This window comes from Notamacropus eugenii, chromosome 2 (assembly GCF_028372415.1).
Source record: "Notamacropus eugenii isolate mMacEug1 chromosome 2, mMacEug1.pri_v2, whole genome shotgun sequence".
Taxonomy (NCBI): domain Eukaryota; kingdom Metazoa; phylum Chordata; class Mammalia; order Diprotodontia; family Macropodidae; genus Notamacropus; species Notamacropus eugenii.
In genome coordinates, this window is record NC_092873.1 from 25,169,152 (window position 1) to 25,197,042 (window position 27,891).

At 49.0% G+C, this 27,891-nt stretch overlaps 1 protein-coding gene across 2 annotated transcripts in view; it reads right to left on the bottom strand.

Annotated features, from left to right (window-relative positions):
* Positions 1-27,891, bottom strand: part of KCNQ1 (potassium voltage-gated channel subfamily Q member 1) — a 319,334-nt gene that overhangs the window by 85,882 nt on the left and 205,561 nt on the right. For both annotated transcript variants that reach the window (XM_072639473.1, XM_072639474.1), the window contains 4 exons: positions 13,840-13,915; positions 9,901-9,995; positions 7,643-7,689; positions 6,498-6,559 (listed from right to left, as the gene is read on the bottom strand). In XM_072639473.1, coding sequence (XP_072495574.1) covers positions 6,498-6,559; positions 7,643-7,689; positions 9,901-9,995; positions 13,840-13,915 — 280 coding nt within the window. The remainder of the gene's footprint in view (positions 1-6,497; positions 6,560-7,642; positions 7,690-9,900; positions 9,996-13,839; positions 13,916-27,891) is intronic.

Below are 27,891 nucleotides of genomic sequence, written 5' to 3' on the forward strand. Positions count from 1 at the left end.
CCTTCTCTAGATCATATTACAGATGAGGAAGCTGAGGTAATCAGGGTGAAGTGATTTGCCCAGGGTCACCCAGTTAGGAAGTGTCTGAGGTTGGATTTGAAGTCACAAAGATGAATTTTCCCGACTACAACCTGTGCGCTTGTTGTTTACCTCCAAAAGCCTGTAAGCACCTTAATGGCAGGGATTTTTTGCATTTTTATCTTTGTATACCTCCCGCTTAGCACAGGGCCAAGCATAAAGTCATCACAACATTTTTACTGAATGAATGAATGAATGAATGAAGCCAGCACTAAGTCTCTCCGACTGGTTCATGACAGTAGCTATGAAGTATGTCCTAGGAAAAATTCCATTGAAGCAGAAAGTTGGGAAACAATTTTTACAGTCAGTGTCTCTGATAAAATCCACATTTCTAAAACATACAGAGAACTGAGTCAAATTTACAAGAATACAAGTCATTCCTCAACTGATAAATGGTCAAAGGCAGTTTTCAGAGGAAGAAATTAAAGGTATCTATAGTCACATGAAAAATGCTCTAAATCACTATTGATTACAGAAATGCAAAGTAAAACAACTCCGAGGTACCACATCACACCTATCAGATTGGCTAACACGACAAAATAGGAAAATGAGCCCTTGTTCATCCTCCCTTCTCACTATTCGCCACGGTCTTTCCTAGCTTGGAATGGACTATCTTAATTGACTTAGAAGCTTCTCAATTTATATGACTTTGGTTGGTTAATTTACTTGGACTCAATTCATTTAAGTAAATACTTATTATAAAAATAATCATCATGAAATGACAGCATAGAAAGCACTTTGCAAACTTGGAGACAATGTATAAGTGCTAGATATTATTATTTATTAATATTAAATGCCAGAGGTACCGCAAGGTACCACATTGGTTATAGGAGATGTGAAAATGACAAAGAGAAACAACCTCTAGTTGCAAAGATGATAGCACCCATGGGTTTAACTGGAATCTCTGTGCAGATAATGTCTAGATCTGTCTGTCTATCTATCTATCTATCTATCTATCTATCTATCTATCTATCTACCTATCTATCTCTCTATCTACCTACCTACCTACCTACCTATCTACCTACCTACCTGTCTATCTATCTATCTATCTATCTATCTATCTATCTATCTATCTATCTATCTATCTATCTATCTATCTATCTATCTATCTACCTACCTACCTACCTACCTATCTATCTATCTATCTATCTATCTATCTATCTATCTATCTATCTATCTATCTATCTACCTATCTATCTCTCTATCTACCTACCTACCTACCTATCTATCTATCTATCTGTCTATCTATCTATCTATCTATCTATCTATCTATCTATCTATCTATCTATCTATCTATCTATCTACCTATCTATCTATCTATCTACCTACCTACCTATCTATCTCTCTATCTACCTACCTACCTATCTATCTATCTATCTGTCTATCTATCTATCTATCTATCTATCTATCTATCTATCTATCTATCTATCATCTATCATCTATTATCTATCTATCTATCTATCTATCTATCTATCTACCTATCTATCTCTCTATCTACCTACCTACCTACCTACCTACCTACCTATCTATCTATCTATCTATCTATCTATCTATCTATCTATCTATCTATCTATCTATCTATCTATCTATCTATTTATCTATCTATCTATCTACCTATCTATCTCTCTATCTACCTACCTACCTACCTATCTATCTATCTATCTATCTATCTATCTATCTATCTATCTACCTATCTATCTCTCTATCTACCTACCTATCTATCTATCTATCTATCTATCTATCTATCTATCTATCTATCTATCTATCTATCTATCTGCCTGCCTGCCTGCCTACCTACTTATCTATCTACCTACCTGTCTGTCTATCTATCTATCTATCTGTCTGTCTATCTATCTATCTATCATCTATCTATCTATCTATCTATCTATCTATCTATCTATCTATCTATCTATCTGCCTGCCTGCCTGCCTACCTACCTATCTATCTACCTACCTGTCTGTCTATCTATCTATCTATCTATCTATCTATCTATCTATCTATCTATCTATCTGTCTGTCTGTCTGTCTATCTATCTATCTATCTATCTATCTATCTATCTATCATCTATCTATCTATCTATCTATCTATCTATCTATCTATCTATCTATCTATCTGCCTGCCTGCCTACCTACCTATCTATCTACCTACCTGTCTATCTATCTATCATCTATCTATCTATCTATCTATCTATCTATCTATCTATCTACCTACCTACCTACCTACCTACCTACCTACCTACCTATCTATCTATGGCAAGAAACAAAGAGAAGGAAAAACATAAGAGACTACAGTAAATGGAAATAAACAATTAACAATCATGACTGTGAATGGGTTGATCTCACCCATAAAATGGAAGAAGGTAACAGAATGGATTAGAAATGCACTCAGAACAGAAAGATATACAAAGATCAAAAATAAGAGGCTAGTCTAGAATCTACCACATTTCAGTTAAAAAAAGGCAGAAGTAGCAATCATGATCTCAGACAATGCAACAGTAAAAATTGACCTAGCTAAATGAGATAAACAGGGAAACTATGTTTTGCTGAAAAGTACCAGAGACACCAAATTAATATCAATACTAAACATGTATGTACCAAATGGTACAACATCTAAATTCATACAGAAAACCTAAATGAGTTGAAATTGTTCCAATAAGATTAGGGATAAAGCAAAGATGTTCATTATCAACATTATCATTATACATAGTATTAGAATGCTAGCTATAGCAATGACAAGAAAAAGAAATTGAAGGAATATATACATAAACAAAGTGAAAACAAAATTTTCATTTTTGCAGATGATATGATGGTTTATTTAGAAAATCCTAGTGAAATGAAAGACTAATTGAAACTATTAACTACTTCCACAAAGTTATAAAATATAAAATAAACTGACATGAATCATCTGCATTTCTGTATATTATCAACAAAATATAGCAGGAAGAGATAGAGAAATTCTATTTAGGATAACTAAATATAAAATTTAAAATATTTAGAGGTAGGTTTACCTGTTTTGACACAGGAACCATGTAAACACAATTACAGACCACTTTATACAAATAAAAACAGACCTAAATCATTAGAGAAATAGTAATTGTTCATCAGTGGGCCAAGCCAATATAATAAAAATTATAATGCTACCCAAATTATTTTCCTTATTCGGTGATATACCAATCAAACTACCAAAGAATTGCTTTCTAGAGCTAGAAAAAAATAACAAAATTCATCTGGATGAACAAGAATATGAGGAAAATTAGTTTTAGAAAGTTGCAAGGAAGGGGACCTAGCAGTACCAGCTCTCCAACCATACTACAAAGATATAGTTGTCAAAATATATTAGTACTAGGTAAGAAATGGGGAGATTGATCAATAAGTTAGGTATGCAATATACAGAAACAAATGAATACAATAGACTTGCATGGGATAAACCTGGAGATTCCAGTTATGGGATAAGAACTCACTCTTTCACAAAAACTATTGAGAAAACTGGAAAGCAAACAGGCAGAAACTCGATACAGACCAGCACCTCACACCATCAACCAGAAGCTCCAAATGGGGACATTATTTCAACATAAAGAGCAATGTTATAAACAAGTTAGAGGAGCATGGAAGAAATTACCTATAAGATCTGTGAATGAGGGGAGAGTTCATGACTAAAGATAAAGAGAGATTCATGGGGTATAAAACAGAAAATTTTGATAATATAAAATTAAAATTTTTTGCACAAATAAAATCAATACTTCTAAAATTAGAAGAGAATCAGAAATATTTTGGGGAAATATCTTTGTATCAAGTTTCTCTGATGATGGTCTCTTTTCCTGTATAGGAATTGATTCAGATTTCTAAGAATAACAGTCATTGCCTAATTGATAAATGATTAAAGAATAGGAATAGGTAGTTTTCAGAGGAAGAAATCCAAGCTATCAATAGCCACATTAAAAATTTTTTGAAATCACTATTAGGGAAATGCACATTAAAACAAATTAAGGTACTACCCCACACCATCAGATAGATAAAATTGACCAAAAAAAGAGAAGAAATAAATAAAATGACATGCTAGAGGAGATGAGGGGAAATAGGCACACTAATACATTGTTGGTGGGGCTATGAACTGGTCCAGCCATTCTACAGAATAATTGGAACTAAACACCAAAAGCCATTAAACTGTGCCTACTCTTTGACCTAGTGATATTGCTACTAAATCTAAATTCTCAAAGAGATCAAAGAAAGAGGTAAAGGATCCTTATGTACAAAAATATTTATAATAGTTCTTTTTGTGGTGGCAAAGAAATCGAGGGGATATCCATCAATTGGGGAATGACTGAACAAGTTGTGATGGATGAATGTGACAACACTATTGTGATATAAGAAATGATGAGGGAGGATTTCTGAGAAGCTTGGGAAGATCGGTAGAACTGATGCAGAATGAAGGGAGCAGAACCAGGAGACAAATTATACAATAAAAATGATATTATAGAGACAAATAACTCTGAAAAACTTGAGAACTCTGACCAATGCATCACAATTCTGGAGGGCTAATCATGAAACATGCTAGCCAACTCTGGCTAGAGCAGCTCAGGGTGCAGACTGAGGCACACATCTTTTTGTAGGTCACTAATGAAGTGATTACATGCCCCCAGGACAGGGCAATGGCCTGTCTTTTATCAGACCAGGTCCAGGACTAGGCTGCAGACATACATCTAAGCTCAACCATGGTCCTTCCGGGCTCTGACAGTCATCACATCTGGAGAGATGCTCTTGGTCAGAGATGACTACTCCTCAAGTGATGGCCTTGTACCCATTACTCTAAGGATTGGACACCTAATCAGGAAGCTAGGTGGTGCAGTGGATAGAGCACCAGTGCAGGCGTCAGGAGGACTTGAGTTCAAATTTCACCTCAGACACTTGACACTCACTAGCTGTGAGACCTTAGGCAAGTCATTTAATCCCATTTGCCTCATCCTGCATCATCTCCAGTCATCCTGATGAATAGCTGGTCACTGGATTTAGATGGCTCTGGAGATGAAGTGAGGCTAGTGATCTGCACAGCTCTCCCTCCGTCAAAACAAAGTCAAGCGCAACTCATGTCATTATTTCTCTGATGGCATGGTCTTCGGCAATGAAGGATGAACAGACACCTAATCAATGCTCAGGTGCCTGGGGTGGGATTAGGGGAGAACAGCAGCACTTAAAAATAGCCTCAAGGGTGCTCTATATCCATTTAGCACAATTGAACCCCACCATGCAGTTGCTGAGATGGGATCAGCAGCCTTATCCTTCTCCTATCTCAGCGTCTTCCCTGCCATGATGTCCCGGTAATCACATTAACCTGTTCTGACTTGGACAAAAATTGTGTGTGTGTGTGTGTGTGTGTGTGTGTGTGTTTCCTTCTCATACCTCCTCAAGGAAACCCTGGGCCTCCCCACCTCAGGCCATACTCCAAAGATGGTACTGATCCCACCTCCCATAGAACTACTCTGGCACTCCTCCCCAAGAGGATATCCCTACCTGCTCAAGGGTCGGCCTGGACCTCATAATGAGGTAAGGAGGACCTAAGTTGTCTTGGGTAGGGCAATGTCTACCGTAAGAGTCTGAAGTCAGATAAAACAAGATTCCATGGCTCTCACTAATTGTAGATCCAAGGAGTGGCACTGCATCCTTGGAGTAGGTCTGTGCATCCCTGTCACCCTCTGCCCTCTGTCAGTCACAGACCAACCCACACACTCAGACACACGTGCACACACCCCTGCTCTGCCTTTCACACACAGACAGACACTGTCCCACTCTGGATAACAACCAGGCCAAGCAGGATAGAGCCCAGTTTGGATCTGAGAAATTTTCCTTTGTAACTGTCCCTAGAAAATTCAGACATGGCCTTAGCTTGTGCTAGCATGCTACAAAGATGACTGGTAGAAATACCCGCTGCCTAACCACCTAGCACCTTGTCATGAATCAGGGATAGTGGTGCTGTGACCCCTGATTACTTGCCACTCGAAAGGAAAGGTTTCATTGGTCATAAGTAAAAGCAGTGGCGCTCTCATCCCAGGCTTCCCTTGGCCTTGGATGGGAGAGGGAGTAAGATACCATGGCCCAGGGGCAAAAGGAAAGCTTGGGTCAGTAATGGAGAAGGGTACTCAAGGCACTCAAGGCCTGCAGCCCCTCAGTTAGAATGAGGGAAGCAAGCAGATCACAAGACACGTCATTTATACTATGTAGAAACATGCTAGGTGGGATCTCGAGACTCTCTGGAGAGCTTGCTTTCTCACCGTGCTGGGGAAAACAGCCACAACAAGATAGGAAATCTCCATTCCCCTACGGTGTTCAAGCTGAGAAGCAGCATCCTCCCTGCTTCTGGAAAACTTGCACTTGGCACACAGGCGACGGAAACCCAACTGAGACAACAGGAGACTCGGCCCCTACCTTGTCTTCCACCCTGTTCAGTCGGGCTCCAATCGTGTTATTTCCTCGGTCTTTACTCTTCTCTAGAGAAGGAAACAGACAGGATGATCTAGGTGAACAGCAGATGGAGATCTAAGCACAGTTAGTTACTGAACTGATGCCACCTGGGGACAATAAGGGGGTCTAACCTTCTCTCCTACAGCCCTCAGGCAACTTAGCCCTCTATGGATCTGTTTTCCAACTTGAAAAATAATAGTATCCATCTAGATGTCCTCTAGGGTTCTCCAAGAGACTCTGGTGGAGTGCTCAGCTCTGGGACACTAGTCATTAAAGTCAATGAATTCTTGCTCCTCCTATAACCCCCCCCCCCGCCATATATATGTACACACACACACACACACATATATATATACATACATATACATATACATATATATCTTTATCTATCTATCTATCTATCTATCTATCTATCTATCTATCTATCTATCTATCTAATGTGACTGGAGAGACAAAGCTACCATGTAAAAGTCATTCTCTGTTTTTTCCATGATTCAGGGTCTATTTTCTTTGGAAGTATCACTCTATCAAACACATTTACTTCCCTACAATGTCTTCTATGCCCAGCCTCCACATTGCATTCCTAAAAAGTCAGGACTAAATAAAAATTTAATAACTAGATCTTATTTCAAAGATACTAGGGGAGCTTCACTAGCTAAAACTGGGTCCTTAATCTCTTTTGTGTATGTCTTTGACCGTCTTGGTAACCCGGTGAATCCTGTGGACCCTTCTCAGAAGGGTGTTTTTAACTTATTGTATAAAATGAAATAATTACAATATGTCAAAAAATAAAATGAAAACAGAAACAGTCGAATTCACTGACCACAGATTAAGGGCCTCTTAATGAAACCTCCCCTCTATTTCATCATTTATTTAAATCTTGAGTTCTGTTTTGTTTAAATAGGAGTCCTGCTTTACGGGTCTCCCTCTTCATTTTCTGCTCCAATAGAATGGGACTTGTCATGAGTACTGCAATGAGGACTGTCTTGATATTCAAGAGACTACTCCCTGTGCTAGAACATCCCCGAAGATTGCAGCCACATCTTGGGCTCAGCAGGACCTCTTAGTCTCCAATTCCCTGAGTGTGAGTGGAAGGTACAGAACTTTACCTGAGACAGAGATGAAAAGAGAAGGCTTCCCTATTGATTGGTCCAGCCTGTAAAGAAAAAGGCAGAGTCTGAATCACCCCAAGGTCAGAGCTGATCCCAGGGCAGGGCACACACTTGAAATGCTCAGAAACTCCCCCAAAGTTGACATCATTCCCTGAAATAAAGCATCAGAACACTTTTCTGTTGGGGCCTCAGCATTTGGTAGACTTTCAGAAGTGGACTGTAGGAAAGGGAGATCCCAGATATCAGGCCCAGTTAGAAGAAAGTGCTGTGTGTTTCCAAGATGTGAGTCAGAAAACAGAGGCTCCTGTAACCTCTACCAACAGGAGGCTCAGACTGGAAGTCTGAACTTCAGAGTCCCTTTCTTGTGCCCAACACGGGCCCCTTCCTTAGCCTGCCTCTCGAAGGAGGCTCTGGTCCCAATAGAGACTGAGTCTAATGCAGGTACCTCCTTAAAAACATCTCCAATTACAGCCCATACCCAGGTTTGGGAACAAGGTATCTTACATCTGGGCCAATGCAGGTCTAACCTGGCTTTCAAGGAGATGAACACCCAATTAGTAGGTTAGCATTCTTGCTTTGGGGAGCTAGACAGATGCTGCTGGAAGGAATGAGGACTTCTGGGTAATGGCACACAGTAGACAGGCATAGCTTGTCTTGGAAGGGGCTGCTTAGCTTTTTTACCAATGAGCCCTGGGCCAGCTGCTGCTGGTGGCCTTGTCCTATCTGCCTGCTGTATTTGGGGCTTTGGAAGTTGGGAGCGGTTGGATAAGTTCTGACAATTTATACCCTTGTCTCTATCCAACCGCCATGTCTGTGCTAACGTGTCCCCAACTAGAGAAGGACTGATAAATAACTGTGTGTTACACATTCACCACGCCCCAGGAGGAGACACTGTGAGGCTAGTACTTGTAGGAAAGATTCCCTCTTGGGAGAGAACAGTTTTCTTGCCCAGCATCAACGCTGCTGTATCGCTGAATGGGCATCACATGGGGATCAATAAATGTTAACCAATACACATTTATTAGGTATATGCTATATGCCATGCTCTCTGCTAAACACTGGGGATAGCCAAAGAGGTAAAAGACAATCCCTTCCCTCAAGGAGCTCACAACCTAACGTGGAAGACATGTTTAGGGATTAGGAGACAAAATATGTCCAATAGCTTCCCTCGGGAGCTCAGACTGAATGGGGGCCCAGAGCTAAGCAGTGTGCAGACAGCATGGATGAGCGTGTTCTCATGTGTATGGTGGTGAGGCCCATATGGGCAACAGAAGCCCCTGCTCCCACAGCTCTGAAATATGCACCCAATTCAGGTATGTTTTCTCCTCTGTTTTGAACAAACCCCAGCAAAGTCCAGGTACTTCAGCATCTGAGCAGAGTCCATGTGGTCCTGGAGGACAGGCTGGGGAGAGTAGACAGGCTGAAGGAGCTGACTCAAGGGGCATAAGCATGGTATGATGTGAGCTCCAGGAGGATAGGGACTGAATCTTTTTTGTCTTTGTTTCCCCTACACCCAGCACTGTTGCCTGGAACATAAGGAGCATTTATTTGATACATTTGTTGAATGAATGGGTGAATGGATGGATGGATGGGATGGATGGATAGATATATGGATGGATGGATGGATGGATGGATGGGTGGATGGATGGATGGGATGGGTGGATGGGATGGATGGATGGGATAGATGGATAGATGGATAGACCACCACTAACTGCCTCAGAACTCTCATGGGTGAGGAGAGGCTAGGCAGGGGGATCTCACTAGGATAACTGGCATCAGATATGGGTAGAAGGATAAGTTCAGCTGGACAGTAGACCCTGTATGGATTATGGGTGGGGCTATTGGGGAGCAGGAGAAGGGGTAGCCTGAGCCACCAATACTGCCTAGAGACTTTGGCCTCTGTAAGAGGAAGATGAGGTGGTTAACCTCTTAAGGGGAAGTCAGGTCAAGGAGACCATTGCCTCAGACTCCTTTGACCAGCAGCCCACAGCAGTGGTATGGGGGGAGGGGAGCTTGCTGGGTCTGCCTCCAAGGCAGGTATCAGGATCTGGGTGAGATAGGGATGCCCAGCCAAGGTTCTGGGATCCCATCCTAATGAAGGTGCTCAATCCATTCTCACAGCCTGGCTGCCCTACCCTGTGTCCCTGCAGATGGCTGGGCAAGGGGGCAGTCTTCCCAGGCTTCTGCTACCCTCAAGGACCAGGCCCAGCCCAAGGTCCTGCTGTGCTGGGCACCAGTGCCACTTGGCTGGGTACCTTCTTTGGAGTTCCTTGATGCGCACCATCAGGTTGAGATGACCCTGTGAGTACTGCTCAATGACATCGCGCACGTCATAAGGCTTCCTGGCTTGCTGTAGGAGAACAGGAAGGAAAAACATAGGAGATCATTGAGCCAAGTCCCCTATTACCTCTGTGACAAGTCAGTCTAATGACTGCGTGTCTGTCCATGTCTCTGTGTGTGCACATCCCTGTGTGAGTGTGCGTGGCTGGTCACGCGGGGCACATCCTATGGAATCTCAGCTGTGCAAGGGACTTTGGGCTACAGAAAGTTCACCCCCTCTCCTTTTTTGGGAAAGGGGTTTGGGCCCAGAGAAGAGAAGGAACCTGCCTAAGATCGCACAGCCCACGAGTGCTGAGCCAGGCCTAGAGCCGAGGGCTGCTAACGAGTCCCGACTCCGGGTCATCAAGCATCATCCTGTTCAGAGATTCTATCTTTTAGTCCAGTCTGTTGGGTCCAGGCCCCTTGTGGTGCAGGGGAGGGGAGTCCAGAGCAGGCGGGGACTTGTCCATGGTCACACAGGGTACAGATCAGGATGAGGTGAGACGAGGCCTCAACTTTCACGCCTGGTAAGAATCTCATTTTCCTCATCAGTAGAATGGGTTTACACCATATAATAGCATATAATGTGTCCCCTGCCTCTGACGACCATTGTGAGGATCCAGTAAACCCATGGGGGCCACGTGTTTGGCAAGTCTGAAAGCCTGGAGAAATACTGGCTGGGCAGGAGAGACAACCTGGACTGGATTTGAACTCCTCTGATTTCCTGGAGCCCAGGGTTCCCTGTGTACTTGCCCTGGGGCTTGTGGAGGGGCTGGACTTTTTTCCGACACCTTCACTCCCAGACTTTCAGTATTGTCTCTGTTTCTATAGGGCTTCAACAGTGCTCCAAAGCCTCCCTGTGGGAAGTAGGCAGCCAGAAACCACCCCATTTTAGAGACAGGGAAACTGAGGCCCTGAGAGGGCTGCATGTGTGGGATCTGGGCCCTCTTTGTCCTGTAGTTCCATCTCTCTGAAGCTGGCCCCATGGACTTATTTAGACCAAAGTTTTCTGTCTCTAAAAGGTCCCTTTTCTACAAAAAGGCAATCTTGTTGAGAGCACTTGAGACGGTAGGGCACCCCTGGGCTTTAGGGCTGGAAGGGATCTCACCTACTTCACTGCAGAATTCAGTTTGATCCACAACCAAGGTGAGCCTTGGTTGGAGTAGAGTGGAGACTGACTAGGAGTCAGGAAGACCTGAATTCAAATCCTGCCTGAGTAACTGGCTGAATCGCAGATTCACTGAGCCTCAGTTTCCCCCTCTGCAAACTAAGGGAACTAATTCCCTCGAACTCTCAGCTGGGACCCTATGACCCTTTTCTGGAGATTTGAGAGGAGGGAAAAAGGGGAGAGGGCTGAGGATGTTGGGATCGCTTAGCCTAGAAGCCTCTGAGGACTCTTCCATCCTGGGGACCCTGGGGTTCTCTGACACTGCCCTTCTCTAGGTTCTCTTCCTGTTCCAAAGAATTCTCTGTACAAGTGCGAAGATGTTCGGGATGGTCTGGGTTCAGATGGGGGTGGGGCAGGAAGGGAGGGCTCTGCTTAGACATCCACACATGGCAAAGGTCTGTGTGATGGGGGAGGTGCACAACCCTGCCCCTGCAGCCATCCTACCCAGGGCCACCTGCAATCCCCATTCCTCCCTCCCCAGCCCCTGATGCCCTGTACAGCCTTGCTCTCAGGGGCAAGATTTCTCTGAGATGCCGCCGTCAGGTTGGGTGGGGGGCTCATTCCTTCAAGGGGTGCATCACTGCGGGGAGCCCGCTGGGAGTCCCAGACTTTGCTGACTTTCCAAAGCCCCCTTTGCATCCCACTGCCCCAGTGCTCAGCTCTTCCCCCCAAACCTGACCTGGCCTTAGAGTAAGGAGGACCCAGGAAGCCCAGCTGAGCATGGCTGGTTTTCACAGCCTCCTTTCCCTGGGAATTTCAAAGGGCTTCAGAGACAGGCAGTCATTGGCCCATCTGATCTCTCTGGATCAGCATTAGAGCCCATGGGGCTCTGCTCAGATGGCGCTCCTCACCCAGGACAGAAGCCATATGCTGCTGACCCTACCAAAGCCAGACTTGGAGCCATGCCCCTTGAGAGGCCCCTCCCCTTTTCCTGGGAATCCTTCCCTTCCTGTGCCCCTGACCAGAGAAGTCCCAGAGACTGGAGTCCTCCATGAGGAGCCAGATTCCACCTTCAGCCCCTTCTAACTATGGTCCTGGACTAGTCACTTCCCTTCCTTTGCCTCAGTTTCCTCCCTTGTAAAGCAGAGGCAACAACTGCTCTAGGGATGCCCTGAGACTCTAGTGAGACGTCCAGATGGGCTCAAGGTGTCACGGGCTGGGCCTGGACACTCCTTTGGCTTTTATGTCCAGTGCCTCTCCCTCCCTCCCAGTGGGCTCTCTGCAGGCTGTAGCCTCTCTTGATCCTGTCTGAATACCCAAAGTGCCCATCGTGGGGCCTGCACTGGCTCTGGGAGGGATTCACAGCTGGCACATCCTGCTGCAGAAGGAAGATGTCCTGGGTCAGAGCCACAGAAGTCCCAAGGCTCTTTCCAGAAGAATCACACCTGGCTTTGGGCTGGCATCCTCTCCCCTGGGAAACATGGAGACTTGTTCCTTTTGGATCAGAGGAAGTGGTCCAGATTGGGGAATAAAGAGGCAGGAATCAGCCTGATTCTAGATTCCGTTGGCCACCTCCCTAACACACCTTGGCCACAGTGGGTCCTCAGACAAGTCACCCAGCCTCCTTGTCTTCTCATCTGTTCAGAGAGGGGCCTGCATTCCGTGAACCTGGCCACGTCCCCAGCTGCAAACACCTGGTGGACTCCAAATGCCCCATGAGGAGCTGTGTGCTCTCCGGAGAAACCCTGGACTGGGTGCTGGTGGGCAGTAGGGGAGCATCTACATTCTCACAGAGCCCACTCTTCATTGACCTTCACTCAGTGACTGACCATCAAAGTCTCTTCCCTGGCAGGAGATGTTCCTGAGCATCTTGGGGAAGTCTAGAAAGTGGCCAGGGCAGGGACATTGGAGATGAGTGACTGACAGCTTCTCCAGCATCAGCAGAGGCTCCCACAAGTCCGATATGGGTCAGAAAAGAAAACCGAGGACGCCCAGGCATGGCCGGGGGCTGTGTCCAGGTTCACACAGGGAGGACTGGAACCCTGAGCCTCTGCCTGCCGCTGCATGGCCTTTCACCCTCTGACAACGTAGAAAGACGGAGGAGCAAGAAGCCGAAGGCAGCCATTCCGCCAAACCGCGTCCTCAGGAGCTGTCTCTGCCACGGGGCAGTTCGGTAGAATCGGCAGTGCCTTGAGCTGGAGCCACTCATTAGCTGTGTAGCCATAAAAAGTCATTTCTCCTCTGGAGTCTCAGTTTCCTCGTCTGTAAAATGGGGATGCCTGACCTTGTCCTGGTCAGGTCCTGGTGCCGGAGGCCTGAGGGGGCAGCCAGCGCAGTTAACGGGCTTTGTGGATTGCAGCTCGCTGCTGCCCATCCTCCGGGAGACAGGCAGAGCCTCCAAGCCCGGAATTAATGAAGACACGGTGGAAGGTTAGCCTTGTGGGGAGCGGGAACAGACCGCAGGGCCGAAGGGTCAAGTCCATTAGCAGAAAGTAACATTGTAACCGAGGCGCCTGGACTCCTCTCAGCCGCTGCCTCGGGGGAGCTGGCCCGAAGTCTGCCTCCCTCCCCAAGTAGGCCGGCAGCGCTCCTACCCCCACCAGAGGAGGGGCTTCCCTAGCAGCTCAAGGATGAACCCAGGGGCTCCCTTTGCGGAGGCGGAGGGAGTGCCTCAGGGGACCTGAGCAAGCTGCAGGGGAAGGGCAGAGGAGGGGGAGCGGAAGAGGAGAGGGGCCCTGCCCACCCCATCCCCTCAAGCGCCACTCACCTGGAATTTCTTCTTGGCCACAAAATACTGCATGCGCCTCAGAACCTTAATGGTGGCCCGGTGATGCTCCCGAAGCCTGGGGAAGAGGGAAGGGAGAGCCCCGTGAGGCTGGTGAAAGAGAAAGCGCCCCGCTCCTATAAGGAGGTGGTTGAGGGGTCCTCCTTGGCATTTCCCAAAGGTCAAGGGCTGTGTCCTACCTCTCTGTACCTGTGTGGCATCTTAGGTGAGTGGCACGAGACCTCTACTCCCCCTCCCCCAGGCTCTCACACACCCTGTTGATCCAGGCTGAGTGTCTACAATCCTAGGGTCACACCCCACTTGCCTCAATAGCCGTAAGTCCGAGATCCTTCCCTAACCGCGGACGAAGCCTGGCCCAGGGACCATAGGCCATGCCCTGGAGCATGGAGAAGGACAGGTAAGGCAGAGCTATCAGGGTGAGGCAGCCCCTGCGTGTAAACCCTCAGCACCTGAACAGCTCCCAAAACATCTCAGTAGGAAACCACCAGGCCCCACTTGTCTCCTTTAGCATGGGATTCAGGTAGGAAATGAGAACAAAGGTACTGATGACTGACCCATGCTACAGACTGGAAAACCGAAGCACTGGGTGAGAGAAGTATACAAAGTGGTCCAGAGGGAGACGCAAAGCCTAGAAAAGACTATTTTTACCCATTGCTTTAGCCCTAGAAGGGACTTTACCCATCATCCCTCTTGGTAGATGAGGAAACTGAGGCAGAGAACTCCCCCCATTCCCAGAGGAAGTAAGAGGCAGAGTTGGAATTCAAACCCACAGCTCCCACCTCCACATCTTTGTACGGGCTGTTTCTCCCCCTTTGTGGAATGTTCCCTCTTCATCTGTGACTGAGGATCCCTGACTTGTTTCTTAGCAAGTCTCCTTCTACAGGAGACCTTGCATAATCTCCAGTGTCCCTTTCCACCCCAGCTGAACCTCCCTCCCAAGCTGGTACTTACTATACACACTTCCCCCATTAGACGGGGAGATTTTGAAAGATAGGGACCCTATTGTTTGCCTTTCTTTGGGTCCCCAGTGCTTGGACCACGCTGTATCTGGCACACAGTCAGCTCTTAATAAGTGCTTATTTAGTGACTGAATTTTATAACTGGAAGCAACCTTCAAGGTCCCCCCTATTTTACATTTGAGAAAATCGAGGGTGAAGTGACTTGTCCAAGGTCACACAGCGAGGAAGTGTCTGAGGCTGATCTGAACTTGGGTCTTCCTGCTTCCAGGTCCAGCTCTCTATCTGTTACCTACCTAGCTGCCTCCCCCCCCACTTCTTCTCCCATCTCCCTCTTTACTCTCTCTCTCTCTCTCTTTCCTTTCTCTCTCTTCCTCTCTGTCTCTCTCTCCTCTCTCTTCTCTTTCTTCTTCTCTTTCTCATCTCTTTTCTAGTCTCGTCTCTCTCCTCTTTATTTTCTTTTTCTCTTCCTGTCTACCCCCTCTCCACCCCCTCTCTCTCCCTCTCTGTTTTTCTCTCTCTTTCTTCCTCCCCACACACATATTTATGTGATGTCCCCCCCCCCCCCAATAGAGTGTAAGTTTCTTGAGGTCAGGAAGTTTCTTGTCTTTGCTTCTGCAGTGCCTCAGTAGGACCTGGGGCATCTTGGGTGACAGTCTGGGATCTGAACTTGGGTCATGTGGCTCTGGGTCGCCATCCTCAGGGCTCACACATCCCCAGCAACATCACCCTAGATAAGCATCTCTCAGAGTGAGGGTCACGTCTGGGGTCTGGAGGGAGAAGTGATGTCAGGACGGACTGGCCCTCTGACCTCTCCTGATGAGAATGTCTTCACTGGGGCCAGCGCATTGTCCTCCATCCCTTGGTTGTCCTCCAAAACCCACTGCCAAGCATTTAAGAGAAGCTGACCCTCAGCCTACCTTCAAGGAGCCTGCCCTCCAGGAGGACAGAGGAGACAACAGAAACCCACCAGACGGTGCAGAAGAGGGGGAGGCAGGCAAGCCTCAGAGGCAATGGTCCAAGGAACTGGGGGGCTGGGAGAGAAGGAATCTGGGGATTCTAGAAGTCAGGAGAGGATGGAGAGCATTCCAGACATGGGAGAGCAAAGGCATGGAGTTTGGAGCTTAGAGGCATGAGGCTGGACCATATGTGGAGGGCAATAGGCTGGAGGAAGGGTGGTGAAGTAGGAGGGGGCCAAGCTGTCAATAAAGAACTTGATATTTGATCCTGGCCATAATAGGGAGTCAAAACAGCTCCTTGAGTGAGGGATGGGGTCAGCTGGAGATGAACTCTCCTAGTCAGCCAGCTCCTAATTCTAGCTGAGCCCCCTGGTTCCTCAGTCAGGCAGGCCCATACCTGGGAAACCAGGCCACAGGACCCCTTGCTAAAGGGGCAACCAGAGCTACTCCTTCCTTCCTTTGTTGGAAAAATGAGGAGGAGAGCAGAGTCAGAGGCCCTGGGAGCCCAGGCCCCTAAAAGTCCCCTTTCCCACTTCCCTTCCCCACCCTCCAGAGCCCTCAGGCTCCTGAGCAGCCGTCCCACCAGGGAGTCCGGATATAGGAACTTAGCCAGTCTGATAAACACCCGAACGCAGCTGAGATTCCGTGCTGGGCTCCATTATTTATACAACGGCAGGGTAAGTGAGCCCCAAATCCATTAGATCTTTTCAAGAAACACCCCGAAGCATAAGTATGTGTTAGCCTGGTATAGAACAGATGTTCCCCATCTCCTGACAGGCCCTCTGCTTCTCCTTGTTTATAGGCGTGCTAACTCCTTCATCCTTTCGCCTCAGGCATGGGGCTGGGGGCGCTGAGAGATTTCAGGCTGTGCCAGGTCCCTCCCCCTGCCTCGCCTGGTCGGCACCCGCCTTCCTCGGTTCATTGGATGGAATCTCCCCAACAAAAGCGACCCCATTGTCGACTGCACATCCAGGTGCTAAGGAGGCAGCCCCATTACGGAGAACCACCTGGGGTCTTTTGGAGGAATGCCAGAGGAGGCTGGTGGCCATACAGGAAAAGGGCTGTGTACCCTAGGACCTAAGCCCCGACTGCTGGCTCCAACGGTGGGAGGGCGTCTCCTCTGGAAAGGGAGCTTGGCTCAGCAGGCTTTCTGTGGGCAGAGAGCCGAATCCAGACCTAACCAACTTCCTATAGGAAATGCCAAAGTCACTGGAAGCCACGTGATCCTCTAGCCCTGTGGGCATTCTTGTCCCCATTTTACAGATGAAGAAACAGATCCCCAGAGGTGACATAATTTATCTCTGGTCACTTAGCTTGTCAGGGTCAGAGACAGGATTTGAGCCCAGGTTTTCCTGACTCCAAATCCAGAACTTATTCCACATGCCCACTCTATAGACTGGCCTTCATTTCTGATGAGGACCTAGCTCACTGTGTGCCCATTTTAACGATGAGAACATTTTCTAATGCCATAAGTTAGAAATGAGCTGCTGGCAAGGAGGGACATCAGGAAGCCAGTGCCCCAGAATGAGAAAATATGGTCCCCAAAGTGGGAGCAGGTTTTAGAGGATACCATTCCAGGTCAAAGGAGAGAGTCCAAGGGCAAGTAGGTATAGAGAAGAGACAGGACAGCCGAAGGCAGGCTCCCTCATTGGGGCAAAGTCTGTGCCTCCTGCCCCTGGGCTGCCTGGGTCACCTTGGGCTGGGTCTCTGACTCTGGGCCTCACCATCCTCATGCATAAAGTGGAGACCTCTTTGGTGCCTACCTCCCAGGCCACTAAGACAATGGACAGAGAGCTTTGGAAAGCACCAAGTGGCTGAACAAGGGGAGTGAACAGACGGTGACTCAGGTTGGCTTTGCACTGAAAAAAACCCGGTGTCAAGGGTCTTTGGAGCAGGTGGTGCTTCAGCTGAGACTTGAAAGAATCAAGAGATTCCCAGAGGCAGAGGGAAGGAGATAGGGAAAGCCAGGCATGGGGCACAGCCAATGCAAAGGTATAGCAATGGGAGATGGAGGGAACCAGCAGAGTTGAGACTGGACAAAGAGACTTGGGGAAGGGGGGAAGGAGGGGTCTATTATGACAATCCAAGGGAGAGGGTATGAGAGCCTGGCCTGGGTGGTAGCTGCATTAGTGGAGAGAGAAGGATGGAGGATGGATTCCATGGATAGAGGAGACCCAGGTGAGGAAATTCTCTACCACAGCTCTGCCTCTGAGGGTAAAGTATATGAGATGCATTGAGGTGACAGAAATAAGATTCAGCGCCTGATTGGCTGCAGGGGAGGGGAGAGTGGAGGAGGACACGGGTGCCTCTAGGATGTCTGGTTTGAGATGCCCAGATGGCTGGCAATGCCCGCTCAGAGCTCGAGCTGGAGAGGTCAGGGCTGCACAGAGAAGATCATGGAACCCAAAGACAGCCCAGTCTAAGCCCTCGATGAGTGGGCTGGATATGACTTGAGGTCCCAGCATGCTGGCTGAGGAGGAGCCCTGGGAGGGGCACGAGAAGACCCAAGAGGGAGCAAACCACTCCCCAAGGGGAGGAGAGAGAGCTCAGCTGAAGAAGGTGATGGACAGACTGCAGAAGGCTGCAGAGAGGGCAAGAAGGGTGGGTCTCGGGACTGCCAGTGGTCCTGGTAATGAAGAAGTCCTTGCTAGTCCGGAGAGAGTCCCTTCTGCTAAGCCAGGTCACAAAGGGTTAAGAACTGGGAAGAGGGAGAGGAGGAGGACTAGGGAAGGACCCAGGGTCCCAGAAGAGGCAGCAGGTACTCCAGGAACATCTCTGGGATAGGGACGGGCCAGGCCCCAGGCAGCTGGGGGGTCCCTTAGGACCTCCTGCCTGAGCTCCACACACTGCCTGGAAAGAAGTTTGGAGGTGAGGTGAGGCCACAGCCCACATTACCTCCCTGGCCCAGTTCTGGCCCTTGTACAGATGCAGAGGGGAAAGCAGGTGATGGAGGAGGCAAGAAACACTTGTGGTATACCCTGGAGGCCAGGCCCCCTGGAGGCCATCGGCACAACCCTGTCCTCAGCCCCAGATTCTCACAAGGACGTGATGTGTGAGGAAGTGATCTCTGCACATTGAAGAGATGGGGAAACCTGAGGCCTCGGGAAGGGAATGGGACCAAAGGGTCACCCCATCCTCAGGCTCCTGGCTCCTTCTAGACCACAGGCTGCTGCCAGTCCCTGCGTTTGTCCTCCCTGGCAGCCCCAACCTGAGCAGACACCTCCCAACTTCAGGGCTGCCACTGCCCATATACCCCCTCCCCCAACTAAGGCTGCTCACGGCTCGGAGTGCAGGCTGCCCCACTTTTTCTTCTGGGTCCATTTGACGCCTAGAGGAATCCGTATCTATTATGGGGGAGGAAGTCGGTCTGTCTGTCTGTCTACCTACCTACCTACTTACCTACCTATGATGTATCCATGTATCTATCTCTTCCTCCTTTCAACTCTCTCTTAATCTCTCTTTTTTTCTTTGTCTGTCTGTCTGTCTCTCTGTCTGTCTGTCCCTCTGTCTCTTGATCTCTGTCTTTGTCTCTCTGTCTCTGGGACCAGTTCTGAGGGGATGTAAGACCTGACAGCTCTGGACTTTTCAGGAAAATAATTCTCACTCATGGCCCATGATAATGCCATTTTCTTCCAGGCAGCCTGGGGAAGGGCAGACAGAGCATGGCCCCAAGGCAGGGTACCTGGGCTGCACATACCCTGGTCTCATGTCTCCCTGGCTGTGAGACAAGGGACAGTCACTCAATTTTTCTGAAGCTCTGTAAAAGAAACCAGTCTTATAACTCTGCCTCCGCAACATGCCAGTTAGGGGGTGTCTAATGAAATGAGAGTGATGGAGTGGGGAGGGTCTCCCAGATCACCCTGCTCTCTCCAGGTATCCCCCACAAACCAAATGACTGAGGCGCCTGGATCAGTCCTCGCTGTCGCCAGATCATAGGAACCAGTGACCAGCTTCTGCTGGGGCTGCCAATGGGCTGAACTCCCCCCCACCCCCAAGGGCACGCCCAGGCCAGTTCTGAGGCACCTTTAATTAATGCCTCTGCTTCCCTCCAGGTACAGAGTGCGGTTTCCAGGAAATTACAACATGTTCCAGGCAGTGAAATCACTTGACCTTGACTTGTTCCCGTCTAAACACACCTGTGGGGGCCCTTTCCTGATTACTGTGCCCACCTGGGTCCTTCCCCCTACCTTCTACCTAAGTCTGCCGACCTTCAAAGGAGCTAGGACTTCTGCCTTCTCAACAGCCTGGGATAGAGACACCCCCTGCATCCCACTGCACATGGTGTGCCCAGGGGAGCCCAAGCCTCTCAGTGTTGCCAGTGGCCATGACAGTCAAGGCCCATTTTCACTGTTTCTTGCCAGTGCATCTGTTTCCGGCAGGAGTGAGTTAGGGTTCTTCAGTTCCTCCAGAGCTTGGGATTTGGAGGTAGATGGGGGTTGGAAGGAGACAAGAGGCAGGTTTAAGTGGGTCTGAGAGCTCTACCGGGTTGTCTGGTAGAGCAAGGACAGCACACAGAGAGCTGGGCCCCTTCCTGATAACCCCAGGGTCAGATAGTTTCTAGAAGTGACCTCTGGAGAGGAGTAATGAGCTCCCAGAGTGACCAGTTGCATGAGACATGGGTAAGGGCTCATCACTGACATGAGGACAGGTTTTGGGGGGGAGGTATTAAAGGAGATAAGACTCAGAAATTGGTGCCTGGAGTGTGGCCAGTCTGGCAGCAGTACCACAGATGGGGATGTGGCCAGGTCACATCTGTCCTCACTCTGTCTCAGGGAGAAGTGGAAGGAAAACCCCAGCTCTGCAGAGAATAGGGTGAAAAAAAGTTTCCCCGAGTAATTGGGGTCAAAATAAAATCATATTAAAAACAAAATGTTTTAAAAGACGGAGGCTACTTTCTGGGTGTGGCAGGGAGGTGAGAGTAGTGTTCTGGGCCCTTGGCCAGGCAGCTCAGGCCCCACCAGAAGCCAAAGAAACATGTCATCTCTCCTTGACTTCATACCCCAGCACAGGGCTGTTCAGAAGCAGAGAAGAGGAATTTCTGTCGCCTTGTAAAACTGTGTAAACCTTTGGTCCCAAGACACAGGCCAGGAGAAAGGAGCCTGGAAAGCATCCACACTGAGAATTCAGGGGTATTGGGAAGGGCAGTGTGGGCATCAGAAGTGGAGATGGGTATGTGCTGGAGGGAAGAGCCATCAGTGAGGATGGGAAGGGGGAGGGAGGGGTTCTGCTCCTGGGCCAACAATTTGCAACTTAGATGCTTCTAGAAGCCATCTATTTTCAGTCCTATATCAACCTGATTTTTTAAAAAAGAAGAAAAGTATTTTAGAAGACAGTCATTCTTAGAAGAAAAGTAGTGTTTGGGGAAAGGCACTACTTCAAAGGAAAGTGGTGAATGTTGGTGGGCCAGCAGTAGTGACAGAACCCACTGGGGTACGAGAATACTAACTGTGGTGGTCAAGACCCCCAGTCTGACAAAAACTTCAGGGGAGCCTAGGTAGCAGTCTGGCAGAAATTAGGGGTAGAGGAACATCTTCTACCACATACCCCAACAAACTACAAGTGAACACGACATCAAAACCACTGACTGGCAAAGGAAGGAGATGCCTTTCACAAGTGTATCTAGGGGAAATAATGTTTACCTGAATAGGGGATAGAGATGCTGAGAAATGACGAACAGGTTTGATTAAATAAAATGAAAAAGCAGACACTCTCCTAAGGTTTGCCTGTTGCAGGAATTGCCAAAATGCCCTGACTCTGAGATACAGAAACTGTATGAGATCACTGCACTACCATCCAAGACGCCACACACACACACACACACACACACACACACACACACACACACACAAACGCAAGATGAAGTCAGATCATGTCCCACTATGTCCATTCCCTAATACAAAAAACTGCCATTGCCCCTGTGTTCCCAAGCACTGACTTCATCCCTTGATGTTCCCCACAGGAACTTCCCTGCTCCAGACATACAGCTGGGCCCCTCCTTCCACCTCAGGGCCTACTGAAGGAGGCATCTCCTTCCTCAGTCCCTTGAAGCCCTGTGCTTCCTGCAGGGACCCAAGAGAGGGAGGTGGATGGAATGGGCATAGGGATTCTCATTGCCTCTTCCATGGTCTGTAGTTGTACAAAATAAAACCAGGTGTCATGTGGGCCAGGCAGCAGTCAGGGCACTTGAAGGGTAGGGCTCAGGTCTTGACAAATTGTATTGTTCAGGAGCCTTAAAGAACATGTGGCAAGCTGGCATTACAAGTTACTGTTTACATCCTGGCAGGTTCAGTTCTCATCGTGTCACAATGAAGCACCCTAGGCTTGGTGTAGGGAGCCCTGGGTTCAAATCCCACCTTAGAACTTACCAGCTGTGTTGCCCTGGGCAAGACATTTAACCCCTGTCTGCCTCCTATAAAGAGATGAGGCCTTGAAGGGACCTCCTGGCTTCAAATCCTAAGCTCTAAGGACCTAGGTAGGATCAGACATGGGGAGCACTGGGACCTTTCTTCCTGCATGTGTGGATGTTATGTATATGTGTGCGCTCATAAAAACCTTTTTACTTAGACTTCAATGGCACAGGTATCTTTCCCTTCCTGGCTGGGAGAAGGAAGGAGGAATAGGGATCTTCTCTGGCTAACAGTTGGCTCCACTTTCCTCATTTTGCCCATTGTGTGAGCCATGTTGAGGGAGTCCAAGAGGCCTTTGCTTTGGAGAACCTCCCCCCTGGGCCACTGTAGGGTCTGGGCAGAGATCCCCTTCCTTTCTGATTTTCTTAGGGGCAGCGCTGATGCTTTGACCTAGAGCTTGTCAAAGAAGTGGGCAGTTTGCTGTGGCTGAACCCAAGGGTTCATTGAGGTGACCAGAATGTTATGATGTGGGACTTCAGAGCCAAGAGCATCTTGCAAATGGGGTTCTACAGAACAGAGCTCTACCCTGAGACACACCCCGTCTGGTATATGTCCCGCATTCTCCCACTGCCCTGCCAACAATGGGGCACAAGCTGCCACCTGGAGCGGAAGGCCCATTCAACGACAGGAGACCATATTTTATTCTGTTTCCTGTTGACACAAAGCAAAGCCCTATTGCCTTACACCCTGCAGACCCTCCGGCCCCATCCATTTCTGAGCCCCAGCACCTGGAGAGGGTCTGCCCATGGCTAAGGTCACTGGTCTGAGTATAGCCAGGCCTTTGCAGGTGAAAACCAGAGGTGGAGGAAGAGAATTGCAGGGACCATTGACTGTTTCAAGACTTTGTCCCTGGGACCAGGCCTCTGCATTGACCCTTCTGCATCCAGGCTTAATTAGACAAAAATCCTGGGAGGGACTGCAAAGCCCAGGGATCCAGGGTGCAACGGGGTGGAATCAATGTGCTGGCTTTGTTTAAAACAACATTTCCCCCAAACTCCCAAAGTAATCCTAGCCAAAGCAGAGTCGCCAGCTGTGTGGGGGGAGGTGACAACAGGCCGAATTAGGGGCACCTCTGCTGCAGGACACATTCAACAGCATTCACTGACTCAGTCAGGCAACTGAGAGTGGGAAGGGCCCTGAGGGCTCACCAAGGCCAAGGTCAGACAGGCCAGGAGACAAAGAGCAACCTAAAAGGTCAACCAATTGCCCCAACTCTGATTGAATACTTGGTTCTGTCCAAGATCTAGGCAAACATTACAAAGCAAAGCACCTGTTTCCTCCTTCCTCGAAGCCTCTCCCTGCCCTGCCTCCCCCTTCACCTGCCCATCTACCTTCCCTACCCTGCCTATCAATGGTAAATCAGTGAGAACCATGAATAAGTTAGCTCATTCTCAGACCTTAGGCCCCACTCATTCTTTTGGGACTTTGACTAGTCACTCTCCTTTTCCCCAAGTGTGCCTCCTGTCTCCCTAGCCAGGCTGTGTGGGTGACCCAGAAGCCTGGACTTCAGGGATGGAGGGTCCCCTCTGACTTTCTCTGCTCTCCCATAATCAGAAGAAGCCCTCCCATCACAGATCGAGCTAGTGACTTATGAGACCCCATTTGGAAGGTAGGCAAGGATGGCAGTGGTGAATGGGGTCCCCGAGTCAGTGGACCAGAAACGGCACCTGCCAGGATCAGTCTTTTGTGGGCTGCCCACCACAGTGCTAGGTCCACGGGGGTTTGGCTCAGATTATCTGGTCTCCAGTCAGTCAGGTTTTTCATTTTCTCACTCAGTGCTGGAGGAGGGGGCTCCCACAGCTGCTGCCCCTCAGTCTTTTTGGGTGCAGCTCCCTGATGGGATGTGTCTGCACCTTCGGGCCAGGTATGGCTGGAGAATGGGCCAACCTGGAATCAAGTGTGTATATCCTCAGAGGGCTTGCTGAAGAGCTAGCCAGATTCTAAGTGCACCCACTAAGTGTTCCTCCTCCCATCATTGGCAAAGCCCAGGTGCCAGGTGCCTGGACAGTGCCTGTGTCTGCCTTCATTTTCCCCACCCCCTTCCACTGTAGGTGAGGATGCAGGCAATTCCTCCCAAGGAGGATGGGGCCCAGAGGATCCAGGCTCTGGGTGGCAAGTGGGACCAGAAATGATCCTGCCCCTGACACACACTGACACAAACCCTGGGCAGAGACCCTTCAGTTCACAATGCCCCAGGGATCTCTCTGGCCATGAGTTTCAGAGGAGCTGCTGGCCCTGGTCAGCACAGAAAGGTTCCTCAACCCAGAGTCCCCTAGACCAGTGGATCCAATCCTTCTCCCTCTCACACATCCAACGACAAAAGTGATTCCCCCTAGTCCTTCAGGAGCCCAGCAGTCCCAAATGGCCCCTTCTCCACTTATACTCATCCAGGCCCAACAACACACTTCCTAGAGGCAGGAGTAGGGGTGGGGAGGGGAGGGGCAGAGGCCTTTCATGGAGGGCAGGGATCCCTGCCCCACTTTGTGAGGTTAGCCCATCAGGGATTATCTCACGGGAAGAAGATGCCTTAGGAATACTACTGATATGACCCAAAATAGCCCCTGTCACCTATGTCCTGTCTGAGACACAGCTGTTCTGCCCCCACAACTCTGGGCTCCAGGTAGACACACTGGGAGGCAGCCACGAAGAGGCTGAGATAGTGCCTGTCCTTGGGAGACCCTAGCCTGACTAGGGAGACAAGGGCTGGGTCAGAGGACAGGGAAGACAGAGCACAGGGGCTGGGCAGGGCAAAGAAGCAGTGGACATGGGCGGGGTTGGGGGCGGGGCAGCAGTTCAAGATTAACTGAAAGCCCTTCACCAGGACTTGATCAGGGAGGAAAGTCACAGGATCTTAGCCATAGACAATGAAATGGAGACAGAGAGGGTGAGTGACCTGCTCAGCATCACAGAGTGGAAGGTAGGATTTGAACCCAGGCCTTCCCAACATCTCTTAGTTTATGCTGGGTTGCCTCTGTCCCTGTCTTCTCCCTGGTTTCCTCCTGAGGCTGCTTCTTCAGGGTCAAGCCTCGAGTTAGTGATGAAAGCCAAGATTTCCCAGAACCCAGGCCTGCCTCCTCTTCTGTCCAGGTGACTCCGAGGAGGGAGGGGATGAGGTAGGGCAGGGTAGGCTGAGGGAAGGCTGGGGAAGGGCTGAGCATTTACTGAGTCCAGAGGCAGGTCCCAGCGGGAGGCAGATCCCCAGAGAGTGTGTGTCTTCACCTCCATCCTCCTTCTACTTCAGGTGAGAGTCGAGGTGGGAATGAGGAAGGACGGCAGGGGAAAGAAAACTGAATGGAGAGTCAATGACTGAGAGTTCCGCATTGCTGTCACTAACTACAGGTGTGACCTTGGGTAACTTAGTTTTCTTCTTTTGCTCTGCTTTCTCTTCAACAAGATGGGGGCTAATACTCAAGGTCCCATCTATCTCCTGAGTAGGGAGGATCTGCAGGTTCCCCTAAGGCATTCCAAACCTGGAGTGGGCTTACCTCCCCTCTGTATGTGACCCCCCAGGCAGGCTGAATTCACCACTTTGTACACTGAGACAAGGCCTCTACAGCCTCTTCCTCCCTTTGGGGGCTGAGACGTGAGGGAGTCAGAACTGGAGGAATCAGTGTGGGGGCTACTACTGGAATGTCAGTGCACTTTTCTGCAGGCAGCCTGTGAATTGGGGGAAGGCTGATGGGAGGGGGGAAAGCAGAGGCTCCCTCCCCTTGAACTCACTCCTTGCTCCCCATGACAGACTAGGAAATTCTTCGAGCTGGCAAAGAGCAATACCTGAGCCCCCTCTTAAAGACCCAAATTAAGGGCGGGGATTAAGTTATCGTTATAACTTATAACAACAATATATCAACTTTATAACAACAGCAGTTATAAACTCCCGGCTCATCTACTCTAGACTTTGACTGGCAGCCCCCGAAGTCACTAGGACATCATTGTCCTCCCATGGGCCAGGGGATGGTGGGTGGCTCCCCCACAAGGCTCCCTGCCTCAATTCCTCCTGAAAAAATGAGAACAGCGGGTAGGGCGTCCATTCTGGTCGGTAACCTCTCTCTGTGGGGGCTAGGAGCAGACAGAGGTGGAGAGGCCAAGCTTTGTGTCCTCTGCAGACGGGGAGAGAAGCACATTTAAATCCCAGGGAGATGACCAGAAATGCTGCTGCTGTGGTCTGTCAGGGATCATTAAGTTATTGGAACTGGTAAATTGGCCTGCGGCCAGCCCAGTACCAAAGGAAAATGGGGGGGAGTGCAGATTCAGTTTCAGGTTGGCCAACACAAGGAGATCATTAACTACAAATAGCATCCAGCATGGAGTGACTTCTTGGGAACTCTCCTGATGAAAGCAAGAGAAAGAACAATCCGCCAGTTTAAGAAGAATGCTTGGCCCCTGATGGTGGGTCCATGGCCTTGTAAAAGCCCCACTCACCACAAAAGGAACTCAGCATCTGCAGCAAAGCTCTTCTTGCCACTTCTGGGGACCCCAAGAAAGGTGGGAGCTTGGGAGCGTGGGGGAGCAACATGGAAAGGCAGGGGAAGGGTCAGGGATAAAAAGTCCAGCCCAAGGAGAAGGAGCTAAATAAAGGCCGGAGATGAGCCCTCTATCCACTTTGCTGTCCTGGGGTGAGGCTGCCACTGTCCAAGCCTGCACAATGTGCTCAGCAAGGGCAGTAACCCCGGGAAACTGAGCCCAGGATGCTGAGACAACCCAAAAATCTCACCCAGATCTGGCCTTTGGTAGACTCTGCAAGTGAGTGGTCAGAATCCCTAGCTCTATTGTGGATTCTGCTCTCCCACTCAAAATCCCCAGGTGCTCAGGGCTCACAAGGGCCAAACTTTAGCCTGGAATCCACTCCTGTGGGACCTTTCGTGGGACTCTACCTCCCCAAATGTGTCACAGGTTCTCATTTTGTAACATGAAGGCATGGAGGGCACAGAATCATGAAATAAAAGACGTCTAGTCTGATGCTGCTATGAGGAAACTGAGACTCAGAGAGGAGAGATGAGTTGGGATTCAAACTCACATCCCCTGACTTCCTCTCTAATCCCAGGAAACAGACGTATACAATGCCTTTGGTTCTGAGGGTCTCCCTTGGTTCTGAGGGTCTCAGAGTCTTACACGTACTCTGATATTCCAGTCTATGCATCCATCAGCGGTCTGCAGTGAGCCAAGTCAGGCACTGTGCTGCGCCTGGAGGACCCAAAGATCCCGCTAATAACACAGAGAACGCTCTCCCAGCTTGTCCATCCTCAGCAGCCAGCCCCCATTCATCAATGGTCCACAGGGGCTTTGCCCATCTGAATTTACCCAGAACCAAGTCTCTGGTTTCATCATGAAGTTAATGCATTGCAGTTACTTACACTTAGATCAAAATCTATACTTAATTGCGCCGGAAAAGGAATTCAATGGAAGTGAATGAATCGGTCCATCAACGACCATTTATAAAGCACCTACAGTGTGCACAGAACTGTGTAAGGGCTGAAGAAAGCTTTTGGGTGTTTGGCCAAACTCTGCTGGGGAACAAGGTAATGGGATACAAATGCTAGTGCAGCCCGGGGGGTTGGTAGGGGGCAACACTGGACCAACCTGCCTAACCTCTCTGTTCTGCTTCCAAGAGAAAGGGCCTAAGCGTCTGAACCTTCAGGCAAAGGAAGGATGTCCTGACCCTTAGCCTGAATCTCCTCCAAGAAAGTGCCCCAGCTTGCTTGGATCCAGACC